This window comes from Microtus pennsylvanicus, chromosome 3 (assembly GCF_037038515.1).
Source record: "Microtus pennsylvanicus isolate mMicPen1 chromosome 3, mMicPen1.hap1, whole genome shotgun sequence".
Classification (NCBI taxonomy): domain Eukaryota; kingdom Metazoa; phylum Chordata; class Mammalia; order Rodentia; family Cricetidae; genus Microtus; species Microtus pennsylvanicus.
The window spans coordinates 78,049,265-78,063,501 of record NC_134581.1 but is presented as its reverse complement, the minus strand read 5'-3'; the positions used below and the strand labels follow the sequence as shown (position 1 = coordinate 78,063,501).

Below are 14,237 nucleotides of genomic sequence, written 5' to 3'. Positions count from 1 at the left end.
CAAGATGGTTCTGGTCAGTGTTTTATCAGAGCAAGAAAGAAACCAACTAGGACACATAGGTATTCCTCTTTCTCTGGGTACAGGATTTACCAGTATATTTTGGAGATTGTTTTACAGTAGCATATTGAGAGATGTGTCTTTTCTTCAATAGCCACACAGCATTCAAACTTCAAACTCTGTGAATCAACTATAGTTTATATCTTACTAATGGGTCCTGTGGTTACTTCCAATGTTAAGCAGTAACAAATAATACTGTAATAAATGGCTTTAATCATATATGTTGAACACCTTTACAGATATATATGTAAGATATGTTTCTAAAAGAACTATTGCTTCAAAGGGTTTGAGCATTTTTCTTTATCATAAATGTTCCAATATAAATTTGTACACCACACTCCACAACCAACGCTCACCATCTATTACAGGCTGTCTCTTTATCTCCCATCTCCCATCAGTCCACCTTAGATGCATTTCTAAATAATCAAGTATGAGCACATGTCCCACTAAATACTGCAGTTGCATATCATTAAGTTCAGTATTTATTAATGATGTCTATGTTTAAAGTTTGCGTATGCAGAGGTGTATGTGTATGACTCTGCACACGGTAGGATCCTCATGTGGCAGTTAGGGAAAGCCTGTGGTGGGTCTGTTCTCTCCTTCCACTGTGTGGGTGCTAGGGGCTGAACTCGGGTTGTGAGGCTTGTGCAGCAGGCCCTTCATCTGTTAAGCAATCCTCCCAAACACTGGTTCTTTTTTAAATTTACACATAGTAAGACGCATGCATTTTAAGTGTGTTTTTTTCCATGAATTCGGACAAATACACTTGTGTAACTCAAACTCCTGCCAAAACATTTTTAGTATGGTCTCAGAAAGGTCCCTTGTATTTTTGCCCAGTTTATCTCTACACTATGTCCCCAATGGCAATTGCTTTTCTTATTTGTTTTCCTATCACAAATCAGTTTAGTTTCTTACAAGTTTATACAAATAGAATTATGTGTGTGTGTGTGTTCTTTTGTGTCTGGTTTCTTTCACTCATTATAATGTTAATTAGATCCATTCTTGTATATGTCTGGTAGCCTAAGTTATATTCTACTAGGTTTACCTACTCTCCTGCTGAATTCTTGAGTTGTTTTCAGTTTGGGGAGACCATGAATAAAGTTACCATAAAAAATTCTTGAGCAAGTTTGTTTGTAGGTATATATCTTCATATCTCTTCAGTAAATTGCTACAATCAGAACTTCCAGGCCAAAGGACAAAAGTACAGGGTACAGGCCCTTTTATACATAGACATTGCCATATTCCTCCTGCAGCCTCACCATTTTGCACTCCAAACGATATTTTTGAGTTGTACAGTTTTTCTAAAGTCTCTCCAATAAAGCTGTCACACTCAGTTCCTAAGAAATAAAAACCATGTCCACAATGCGAAGAGCCTCTCTATGTGCACAACATTACATTCTGTCTTCAGCTGAATCTAATTAGAGTTGGGTCCCTCTAGGAAACTCCTCACACCACACATCTCCACCTGCTGCTCCAAACTGAATTCAACTTTTCCACAAGCCTGTGGCTTCCCTATGCCTCTTCTCTATCCACACACGCAAGCCAGAAACCTGAGCATCTCTCCTGGACATCATCTCCCTTCATGCCTTTCTGAGTCAGTTAACAAGTTTTGCTAATTGTGCTCATAAGTACTTCTCCAGATCCCACCTTGCTCTACACCCTTGCTCCACCATTGTTGATCTTGGACTACCTTCTTCCTTCAGCCCACTCTTCAGAGAGAAACAAGGTCCTATCGCTTTTAAAACAAAACTTCAAGTTTTTAAAAACATCAAACTAGCAACCATGACATATATGCAGAGCTCAGATCCACACAGGGTCCATGACTGTCACTGGAGTCTCTGTGAGCCCCTATGAGCCCTGCTTAATTGATTCTGTAATGTATGTAAGAAGAATTTATAAAAAAATTTTTTAAAAAGAGGAAAACAAAACTTCAAGCCTTTAATATGGTAGCAAAAGCCCTGTATGATTTAATCCTCATCTAAACTTTTAATTACTCATATTGCTCCTTCTGCATCTACCTTGCTCTTCACACTGTTTTTGGTTCATTTCTGTCCTTTGTCAGAGTATATGTGGTTCAATTGTTAATTCTTCAAACAGTCTTTTTCTGAGAGCCACCACCTGACATGTCCAAACTAGGCCTGGCCCCAATCAGACACTCCCAGCACTGGAAGCTCTCCTTTCTAACATGTGTCACAGCCAACAAGAGACATGAGCACTGTAATCTCCTGCTCTTAGAAAACAAGCTCCCTTCTCTCATGCACCCAGTCCTCTACAGTTGCCATACAGTACATTTCCCACAAATACCTGCTAAGTAAACAGAACAAATGAGCAAACGGAACTAGAGATGATCAGCAGTCAAATGCATCTCTGATCGTCTGGACCCAGCTACTATATTAATAGCAAACAAACGTTCTGCATATCAACTGTATAATGATACTTTCAGTTACTTCAGATTTTAGATATACTACTTTAATTTTCTCCAATCGCATCCTGCATATCTTGCTTTTCCTTTTTACCTGCTTGTTTTCTGCCTCCCTGACAGCCTGATTTACATAATTTAAGATCTGACGACAATGATCTGCAGCTTTCTTCACCTTTTCCTTTTCTGGTGGCCATTCTAAATACGGGGAAGAGACAGAAAATGGAGAAAATTAGGGAAAAATATACACATGCACATACATATGCACACACACATTTTAATTTTATTCAAATGAATGTAAGAAGATATAACTACTGCCTTGGACATTTCTATACCATGTTAAACCTATGGCATAGCCTCTATTCAGGTAGTTTTTGAACAAGCATGGAAGTACATGCTATTTACAAAACGAGGCAGGAGGATTGCAAGCTTGAGGCTAGCTTTGGCTACATGCTAAGACCTGTCTCAAAATAATTTTTTAAAGGGATTGGCAATAGGAATTATTGGTAGAGCTCTTGCCTAACATGTGCAAAACCCAAGTCCAATCCCCAATACAGAAAGGATGAAAAAAGAAGAAATCACAATACTGAATCCTAGATGCACAAATGCTACCTTGTACAATGAATTAAAACCCCAATGTTACACACTTCTAAGAAAAGCCTCTGTAAGCTGAACAAAGAAGGGGCCTCTCCTCCTCCTGGAACTGCATAGAATAACCTAGATGATTATGACCACTGGGTTTCATATGCAGTCTTTTTATATAATAATTCTGAAGAATCCCAGGATAAGTTTTGTGTTTGGAACCTTATTTAAAGGAAGGAATGATTACAACGCTAGTAGTGCTGAAAGATTAAGTTCACCAACACTGCAGATGTTGTCATCTCTACACTAAAAAGAACTAAACTAGAGTCAAAGCAGTAATCTTCAAACGGTGTGACAGCTTCATTCGACAGACACATTCAGAGTAAAACTCAACGAATAAAATGCAAAGCTACATTTCTGCCAGGTAGCATAGTTAGTGGTCCCCAGCATGCATTCCTTGTCTCAGGTGAAAGAAACAGGGGTGTGGCCAGGCAGTGGTGGCACACGCCTTTCATTCCAGCTCTCAAGTAGAGGTAGGCAATCTCTGTGAGTTCAAGAACAGCCTGGTCTACTAAGCGAGTTTCAGGACAGCCACGGCTGTTACACAGAGAAACCTTGTATTAAGAAACTAAAAACAGAAAGAAAGGAAAAGAAAAGAAAAAGAAACACAGGAGTTTGGGACATAAAACTCAGAAATCATTTCATGTTTCAAGATGAGAAAGCTGGAATGATAATTCATTTGGCTTCATAAAAGTACTTTCAGATACAAAACATCTGACCTAGTAAGAAGCCTCCTCAAAGCAATTACACAGGCTGAAACAAAGGTGTGTTGATTTTTTTCTATACAGGGTCAGATGACAATACTACATACTCTGCAGGCCAAATGACCTCTACTCCAAATTATCAGTTCCGCTGCTAAGTGCAAAAGCTGGAGGTGTGGAGCATACATCTTTAATCCCAGTACTTGGGTGGCAGAGGCAGGCAGATCTTAATGAGTTCAAGGCCAACCTGGTCTACAAAGAGAGTTCCAGGACAGTTAGAACTGTTGAACAGAAAAACCCTGCCTTGGAGAGAGAGACAGAGAGAGAGAGAGAGAGAGAGAGAGAGAGAGAGAGAGAGAGAGAGAGAGAGAGAGAGAGAGAGAGAGAGAGAGAGACAGAGAGAGAGAGAGACAGAGACAGAGAGAGACAGAGACAGAGAGACAGACAGAGAGACAGAGAGACAGACAGAGAGACAGAGACAGAGAGAGACCTTATGCAAACAGATTGACTAGATGTGTTGTGTTCTAAGAGACTATTGACAAAAACATGCTGCAATCCCACACGTAGGAGGTGAGAACAGGAGGGTCAGGGGTCCAAGGCCACCCTAGCCGCGTGGAGTTCAGCATGAGCCTGGACTCTGGGAGACATTTTTTTTTTAAAGCATAGTAATTTTGAAATAAAAAGCAGGCAGTGACCTTAATGCGGCCCGTGCAGCACAGTATGCCAAATTCCACGCCTAAGCCACTACTAGAGGACATAGTGAAAACAGGTCAGAGAAGACTGCACTATGTCTAGTCAGAGAATTTCTGCCTGATCACTGACAGAAATCAATTCTACACACCAAGATGCTATGAAAGATTACTTATTTAGCAGGACATATTCTTGTCTTTTGTTCTTGACTTTAAGAAAAACATGGTTTGTGTATATCTGTATAAGAGTCTATACATGTGGGTGTGCAGAGACCAGAAAGGGTGTTGTCGGATCTCATGGAGTTGGAGTTACAGTGTGGTAACTCCAAAGTGAGCCACAAGTGTGGGTGTTAGGTCCTTGCGAAAGCACTTAACCACACAGCCATTTCTCTGATCCCCTATTTTTGTTTCAGCAAAAATATTGTACCTGTGTATTTGGCAATATTATCCAAAAGAAGCGGGTACTTGGTAAGCCTCTGCATTTGAGTGGGAATGATATCTTTCAGCTGAAGGCGACGACACAGGGGGTTACTCTCAGCATCCTAAAATCAAAGAGAAAGAAGTTACCCAACTGGCTTGGAAAAAAAGCAAAAAAAATCCATCAACCACCTGCCTGAGAGCCTACAAGGAAGGGAGATGGGGTATTCCCCAGGAGCTGGGACTAGTTCCTAGCCAACAATAAGCAAGAAAGTAGGACCTTGTCTTGCAATTACCAAAAAAATAGAAGGAGGAGGAGAAGGAAGAGGAGGAGGAGGAGGAGGAGGAGGAGGAGGAGGAGGAGGAGGAGGAAGAGGAGGAAGAGGAGGAAGAGGAAGAGGAGGAGGAAGGAAGGAAGGAAGGAAGGAAGGAAGGAAGGAAGGAAGGAAGGAAGGAAGGAAGGAAGGAAGGAAGGAAAAAGAATTCTAACAACCACCACTGGACTTAGACGAGCTTCAGGTGAGACTGCAACTCCACTCTACATTTTGATAAAATACAAGGGAGAGGACCCTGTTAAACTGTAGCCATACTCTTAAACTACAAAGGCCACGACTGCCGCTAACAATGCAGCAAAAGAAAATGAATGTATTGTGTCCAAATAACTTTATAAACCAGGCAGGTGGATGGAAAAGGCCTGGGAACCACAATTTCAGACTCTTACCTATTCCTATCCCTACCTCAGCACTGCTGAAATCTTCCTGAGCCTCATAAAAACCCATCTCAAACTTGAACAATAAGCTAAGTGAATATGAGCCAGGCCTGGTGGCATAGGCTTGTAAACTCAAGGCCAGCATGGCTACAGAGCAATGAGCAATGTAATGAACCTGGGCAATTTAATAAGCCCTTACCTCAAAAGACTATAAAAAGGGCTATAGATCAGTGGAAAATGCCCAAAAATAACTGAATATGGCTTTTTCCTAATTAAAACTGCTATGGCAAAGTGGATATCTATGTCAAATATTTCAGTCTTCATATGTGTTTTTTTATTATTCATCATTCCAAAATCATCTTTATTCCTTACAGTAATTTACGAAGTAATGTAAAGCTTTTTTAAAATGTCAATATATTGGGTGGGGCTGAGATATGTCTCAGCAGTTAGAGCACTGGCTGCTCTTCCAAAGGACTCAGGTTTGATTTCTAGCACCCACATGGCAGCAACTCATATCTATCTGTACCTCTAGCCTCAGGGGATTCTTTTGGTCTCTGAGGATGGTGCACATACTTGGTAGGAAAAACATCCATATTCATAAAATAAAAACATAAATGAAGGGGAAAAAATTAATGTTAACCTAGATGAAACATTGTAAACCAGAATTCTTCAAGTTTATTCTATAATTGATACAAAATTTGTGACTTTTTTTTTGAGGGGGGCACATAACTTGCTCAACTTACCTGCACAAAAGTCTGGAATCGAGAATCCTTTTTCTGACGAGACTTGATCATTTCCAGAGCAAATGGCTGGTTACTGCAGAATGTAGCAGCAGCATGTTTCAACTTCTCTTCCCCTGGTCCACTGAACTGTGCCAAGAAAGCAAAAGAGACAAGAGAATGAGCTCCTGGGTTTTCATAAGGCCAAGTAAGATGAGAGACGACTGCAATCCTTTAGACATTCCAGGAAGCATTCTCAAAGGGCAAGAGACAAACCTTTGTACGTATATGCAGTATCAATGATGCCCAGTCCCAGCTGGTATACCTACAACACAACACCTACACCAAAGGGTCAGAGAATGAAGGTGGAGGAATAGATTATAAGAGAATCAGGACACCTGCTACTAAACATAGTCTTTTAGACATCAAAGGGATGCTGTATCCACAAAATCTCAACAATATTATTACCTAAACAAGATCTATATAATGACACTACTAGTTGACAGGCCAAGCCAGATAGGGAAAATGTCATAAAGCCCCTACCCTAGATGAAGAGCTATGGACAATCAATGGCTGGCTACTAAGACAGGGAGAATCTGTTTGCTCCATGTGTAAGACTCTTAAAGCTTTATCCAATCCCAAGTGTTCATCCCAAACACATGTAAGATCAACATTAAATGGGCTCAGTAGGTTAGTGTGTGTGCACGTGTGTATGTGTCCCTGAGAGAGGAAGAAAGATAGGGTGTATGTAACAAAATCATTATAAAAGGAGTCATGAATTTGAGAGGAAGTAGGGGAAGACATAGGAGCTGGAAATAATGTAAATACAGTACTCATATAGAAAACTTTCAAATTTAAAAACAAAATAATAGGAGAGGGGCTGGTGAGATGGCTCAGCAGGTGAAGTGCTTGCCATGTAAGCCTGACACATGAGTTTGACCTCCAGAACTCACTGGGACATAATGAGTCAACTCCCAAGGGGAGCTGTCTACTGACCTCCACATATGCACTATGACACGTGCCTGCCCTCCCCCACAATTATAAGAGATGAGTAAGTTTTAAAGATACAAAGAGAGGCAATCAAGGCATAGCTCAGAGCTGGCACACAAGCTTAGTATACGTACAAGGTCCTGGCCACAAAGTCAAGCATCACAAAAAGTAGGTAAACAAAAACTGGGAATATTAAACACAAATCTAAAGACCTACCGCTATTCTTACTTTTAGTTTTTATTATTACTATTTTGTCCTAAATCAACCATTGAGGCTTTTTGGGATCCTATTCTCTTCGGATGTATACCTTGCTCAACCTAGATGTAGTAGGGAAGACCTTGGACTTTCCACAGGGCAGGGTGCCTTGCCCTCTCTTAGGATAGGAAGGGGTGGGGTGGGGTGGGGTGGGAGGGTATGTGGAGGGAGTGGAAGGAGAGGAGGGAGTGGGAATTTGGATTGGTATTTTTTTAAGTAATAAAATAAAATAAAAATAAAAATAAATCAACCCTTGATATACAACAGATAATAAATCAGACTGGTTTGTTAATTCTGCTTTCCTTTCATTTTTTTAATACAATATTGGTTAAAAATACACTCTTGGGACTGGAGATGGTACACTGCTTGCCTCGCATTATGCCCTGGGTTCTATTCTCAGCACTGAAAAACAAAAACAAAAGGACACCTTTCTATGTGTGTTTTAAAAGAAATATTTGGAATCAAGGAGGATAGTTCAAGGCCAGCCTGGTCTATAGAGTGAGATACAAGACAGCCAGAGACATTACACAGAGAAACCCGGTCTTGAAAAAGCACAAGGAAGGAAAAACAAACAGAGAGAGAGAGAGAGAGAAAGAGAGAGAGAGAGAGAGAGAGAGAGAGAGAGAGAGAGAGAGAGAGAGAGAGAGAGAGATATTAAATCAATAGCTAGGCATTGTATGGTATACCTTTAATTCAGCACTTGAGAACAGAGGCAGGCAGATCAACTTGGGCTACACAGTAAGACCTTGTTTCAAAAACAAAAACATTGGGTTCCAGACCAGCCAGGGTTAACTACTGAGACCCTGTCTAAAACAAAACAGAACTACACAGTTTTTCCATGATAAGTTCTGTGAGAGCAGAAGCCACTGTCCCCCAGAACTATACATAGTTTTGTCGCATATAAATGACAGCCAGGGGCTAAAGAAATGACTGTGTGATTAAGAGCACTTGCTGCTCTTGCAGAGGACCAGGGTTTGGTTCCCAGCACCTATGTGGTGATTCCTGACTATCTATAACTGCAGTTCCAGGAATCCAGACTGGATCTGATGCATTCTTTTTACCTCTGTGGGCACGAGACACATATGTATGCACACACATACAATCAAATATGTACTATAAAATAAATCTGTACAGACAGGCAGAAAGATAGACAGAATTTGAGAATTACTACAGCCTCTGGATTCTTTCCTTATACTGGAAACAAAATTAAGTAATTTTCACTATGACACATATGATCTATAATTGCTTAATACTGTACAATACATGTCTAAGATTTGAACAGAAGATGATACAAATTCTGGATCACTTAAACTAGTAAGACACATTACTCTTTAGCCTACAAAACATAAAAAGCCGGTGTATTCATATCTCAATAAAATCAAACACTTAGCCTGACTGCATGTTGATTAGAATGAACTAACCAATGAAATAATGCTCTGGACCCCTTTTAGTTCTGCATATTAACTCTGCAAAATGGATGTGTTTACAGATTGGAAGCATTTATTACTTACTCCTAAATTCAATCAAGTGTCTGTAAAAGTATTAAAAGAAATCTCAACTTCCTTACCCAGACAAGCAGATCTTCCCCAATATGATCAATAACAGAGGTCTCATTCCTCTTCCGGACAGCTTTCATTTGCTCATTTAACCCAACTATGGGAGGGAAAAGAAAAAGAAAAAAGAAAGTCCATGTTTATTTTAGTCAGAACTACTGGTAGGACTAAGTAATTAACTTTTTTAAAATTTTATTTTAATTTTCAGAATAGCATAGCTGCTCTGATCTCTGAGAACATAATATGCACACAGCCCTTACACAGATAGATTCCAAAAGTTCCTCCTGGAAACGGATCTTAAAGCATTAAACCCTATATTTTAGGAACTAGCATATTGCTAAAGTGTGGCTACTTCAAGTACGTATTTACCCTCAAGAACTCATTCCATAACTGAGCTCAGAAAGACCCTGGATGTAAACATTACACTGCACGTCACTGAAATCTAAAATTGCCCACAAAAGGCATTGCTTTGGTGAACAACTGATAATTCCTCTGACCAAGAAAGACTGAAAATCAAGGGTCATAGAGAAGCTGTGACTTGCAGAGACAAGAGTGTCTTACCACTACCTGCAGATACAGGTTATTCAACTGGGACAAGACACAAAAAATGTGTCCTAAGCAACAAAGCTATAACTGTGTCTGAAAATTATCCAACCATGGGATTAATATTAGTTTTACTATTTACAAAATATATGCATATTATTACATAGGATATATATTTTAAAACTACATATATATATATTGTAATAGAACATTTTCAAAAGTAATTATGACTACTCGTGTTTTTCACTGTAAATACTAACTTTAGACAAAAAAATCCCAATGTTAATACTTTGTTGATTATGGGGAAAAGATTTAAGATCAAAGATCTGATCATTCCTCTTTGTAAGATGTATTCACATACAATGTCAGATATGCATAAAATTATATTTAATTATCTGTCATGTGTTATAGAGGTACCTTTACATAGTCATAGTCTTTACTAGAAATGTAGACACAATGATCACAAGTCAACTTCTCTTACCATGAAGTTGAAGAATATCTTCCAAGTTTGAAAAAATCTTGCGTAGTTCTGAAGGTGACAGAATTCCTTCTCTGGACACACGCTGATAGAATACTTGGTCAAGAACCTTCAGTGTTCGGACATGAGCTCTTTCAGTGTAGAACAATTCTGGGAAGGAAGAGGAAAAGGAGGCACAGAATGTTGCTTTATTTAGACTAAATATAATATTTCATTGTTATTAAGCAGTAAATGCATTATATAATAAACTATTTAACATTTAGAAATGATGGTAGCCTCTTTAAAAAAAATCACACTGATTCCATGAAAATTTCCTACACACCAGACTAATGAACAGTATCATCAAAACAATTTTATATTTAAAAGCTAATTAAGTTACCCCCAAATCATCCATTTACAATATGACCTTATCACACCAGAATATAATAAATTCTAATAACATACAGCCTTAAGCATTCTTCAAAAGTAATAGTGGATTTAGTTTTCCATATTTACCCATAAAACCTCATTTCTGGAGTCATACTATAACTCGCTCAATGTCATCAACAATAATATATTTAGTAAAATCAAATCATAGGGATAGCAGAGGGTACAGCATACATGTCACATACTTGTTACGTACATGTTAGGTTAACTGTGATGCCAACTTGCCACAACTTAGAATCACCTGGGAAAAGAGTCTCAATTGAGTAAATGTAACAGGTTGGTCTGTGAGTGTATCTGGGGTGGGGTTGTCTTGTTAAAAGACATAGGAAAACCCAATGCATCATGGGCAACACTATTCCCTAGGCAGGGTATCTGGGACCATATAGGGCAGGAGAAGGCTAGTGGAGAACAAGTGAGACGGCACAGGAGCAGTGATGTGACTGGCTTCTCTGAGTTCCTGCTTCGATTCTCCCTCAGTAACGGATGTGACCTGGAATTCTAAGCCAGTCTTCATAAGAGTATTTGTCACAGCAACATAAATGAAACCACGACAGGAACTAAAGAGCACTGCACCTGGACAATCTAAATCTGACTTTTGACCTCATTACTCACTGCCTATTGCTCAAATAATCTCTTAAATTTAGCCTACTCTTGATAATCTATGCCTACGATACAACCTCAAGGCAGTTCAGGGCTAGTATCCTGTTTTGTTTTTTTTCTTTTTCAAAGTTCATACCTATAATGCTATGGATCTTCAGTATCCTGAAAGCTAAACACCCTTTCCTTTTAGATTATAAATACAAACAGTGCACTTGTACTGCTTATGTTTAATGGCTTAAGAATAATCCATCTAGTTTAATTCTGTCTTTATGTAAAACAAAAGGCCAATAGAAAACAAAGCAAATTCAAAGGCTAGGAGATGTGCTTCATTCTAGAAGTCTCAGTGTATATGGCCAGCAACAGATGATTAAACTTACCATTAATCACTTCCTGTCTTTTGATCTCGGAAGGTTTCAGTCCCAGTAACACCTCTCTACTAACAAGCTGCTGCCAGTTGGGAGGATCCATCTCCAGGTCATTCTCAAACTGCTCATCCTCACTCTGACTTTCTCCAAAGGCGATGCTGTCAAACCTAAGAAAACAAACAGATGGCAAATTCTGTTTGAGGGCTTCACCTGGACAATGGAAGACTTGCAAATCTTCTGCGTATGTTCATATGTATGGATGCACATAGATAAGTGTGCATATGCATATGGAGGCCAGAGGTTGGTGTTAGGTGTCTTCCTTGACTGTTCTTCACTTTATTCTTTTTGACATGGCCTTGTCATGCCTGGCTTTTTACATGGGTACTGAGCATCTGCACTGAGGCCCTCATACTTGTGGGGCAAACATTTTACCAGCTCAACTGTTACCCAGCCCCAGGGGGATTTCTGCATCTGATCAGCACTGAGTCTCTATTACACGCAGCTTGTACCTGGGTGATACTCTGTCACGTGACCTGGTTACTACGACCCCCCTTTATACTCACAGACTATATAGAGTGTATCTTCCCCTTTAAGACTAGGACTTCAAGAGAAAAGGCTCTATTTCAATGAAAGCTATTTTAGATGTACTTACTTTCTAAAGGGTTTTGGGGTTCCATGTTCTGCCATCCTAAAACAATAGAGGATTTAAGAATCACAGGTGAACAAAATGGAGATCAAGAAAGACATATCCAGGGTCCCCCAAACTGAGTTAAATCCCAATGGTTGGATAAGTAATTGCCCAGATCCAGGAGTTATTTAACACAAAATAACAGAAAAGATTCAGTAGGATTTAATATTTACTACCAACCAGACGTCTTTCAAAACATTATATGACAGAAAGTGCTGCCAGATATAAAAAGTGATAGTTCAAGGCACTTTAAGCGATATACAAAGCTCTCTAGCTCTCGCTGGAATTACCTCTCTACTTCACATTCCTCCTCCTGCACTTGATCTAACAGAGGAGGTGGGAAGTCAAAAACAGTATTGGAGACACGAGGTGTGCTGTCCAAGCAGTCTCCAGGCACCGGTGCTTCTCCAACTTGTTTTGATCCTAAAAGGACAAACGCCAGTCACTAACTGTTTAAAATAAAACAGTAACATCAATAACCAAAAAAAACCAAAACCCTCCTGAATGAATCCCCAGAAAAAGTTCGACTTAATTCATAGCCACATTCTATTTAAATAGGCTATCTAGACAGAATCAAAATTCAATATGTAAAATTCTCCAGTGCACTAAAACATAAATGGGAAAACATTTTCTAGTTTTATTTACTTATATTTTATGTATGAGTGCTCTGCATATAAATGTGCAGGCCAGAGAGATATACATGATTGTGAGCCACCGTGTGATTGCTGGGCATCAAACTCAAGTGCTCTTAACCCTTGAGCTCTCTCTCTAGTCCCAAGAAAAGTTGTTTTTTTTTTTTGGGGGGGGGGGAACACTATGCAGCCCTTGGTAGGTTTTGAATTCTCAGAGATCTGCCAGCTTCTGCCTTTTGAGCACTGGGAGTAAAGGTGTGTGCCATGTGTGCCACCACGCCTGGAAAGAGAATCATTTTTAAAGTATTCTCGTAATCAACAATGAAAAAGTACCCTGACTTCTGCAACTCCCTGATTTCCACACAGGCCCTTTTGCCTATTGGTAGATTTTGGGAGAGGTGGAATCATTGTCTTTAGGTGTATAACCTCTGCTGAGCTGCCCAGGCCCAACTCAGCTCTAAGCCATGGTCAAGCAGGTGACCCTGATTAAGCTTGAGTCACAAAACAAAATGAGTAGACATAACGAGAGATATGGGAGGGAGAGAGGTAGGAAGTAAGAGTGGACAGTATGCAAGGCATATATAATGAAATTATAAAAATTAATGAAAATTAGTTATAAAAAAATCAAGGCAAGACAAGGCACCATGTCAGCAAGAAACTGTAATGAGGAGCAGCTTCCCCTCACTTAACTTTTCTCATTTTTATTACCAACCGTGAGAGTGGACCAATTACAAACAACACTTTTTTTTTCAAAGATTTATTTATTTATTATGTGTACAGCTTGAATGTGTGCTTGAATGCCAGAAGGGGGCGCTGGGTCTCATTATAGATGGCTGTGAGCCACCATGTGGTTGCTGGGAATTGAACTCAGGACCTCTGGAAGAGCAGTCAGTGCTCTTAACCACTGAGCCATTTCTCCAGCCCCAAACAACACTTTTTATTGAATTACCATCTATCTGTATATAGTATCTCTTTCTGTAGGGATTCTTCTCATATTTCTGCCTTCCCTTTCTGCCACTCCCAATATCTGATAGATATACTATTACTAATTGGGTTATGAGACATTACAGAAATTCTCAGAAGCCAATTAGTAACAAATCCAAATATGGATCCATTTTATTCCATCCAAGAGAACTCTAACTCTCTTGTTTGTCAGGCTAGGGATTTAGTACCCATATATTTCCTTCTCATATTTTTACATCTCTGATCTGTGGTCACAATGCAATATCTATTCTATACTTTGCCTAGTAGAATGATTCTAAGTGTCTGAAAACCAATCAAATATGTTTGCATTGCTATGACCATACATCTATTATCAAATACAACCTACAGCATACATGCATACTGTTCCTGT

General features: G+C 39.4%; 1 protein-coding gene across 2 annotated transcripts in view; it reads right to left on the bottom strand.

Moving 5' to 3' along the window:
* Positions 1 to 14,237, bottom strand: part of Arhgef12 (Rho guanine nucleotide exchange factor 12) — a 131,757-nt gene that overhangs the window by 15,173 nt on the left and 102,347 nt on the right. For both annotated transcript variants that reach the window (XM_075966266.1, XM_075966265.1), the window contains 8 exons: positions 12,542 to 12,674; positions 12,216 to 12,251; positions 11,576 to 11,730; positions 10,176 to 10,322; positions 9,166 to 9,251; positions 6,378 to 6,503; positions 4,936 to 5,050; positions 2,574 to 2,674 (listed from right to left, as the gene is read on the bottom strand). In XM_075966266.1, coding sequence (XP_075822381.1) covers positions 2,574 to 2,674; positions 4,936 to 5,050; positions 6,378 to 6,503; positions 9,166 to 9,251; positions 10,176 to 10,322; positions 11,576 to 11,730; positions 12,216 to 12,251; positions 12,542 to 12,674 — 899 coding nt within the window. The remainder of the gene's footprint in view (positions 1 to 2,573; positions 2,675 to 4,935; positions 5,051 to 6,377; positions 6,504 to 9,165; positions 9,252 to 10,175; positions 10,323 to 11,575; positions 11,731 to 12,215; positions 12,252 to 12,541; positions 12,675 to 14,237) is intronic.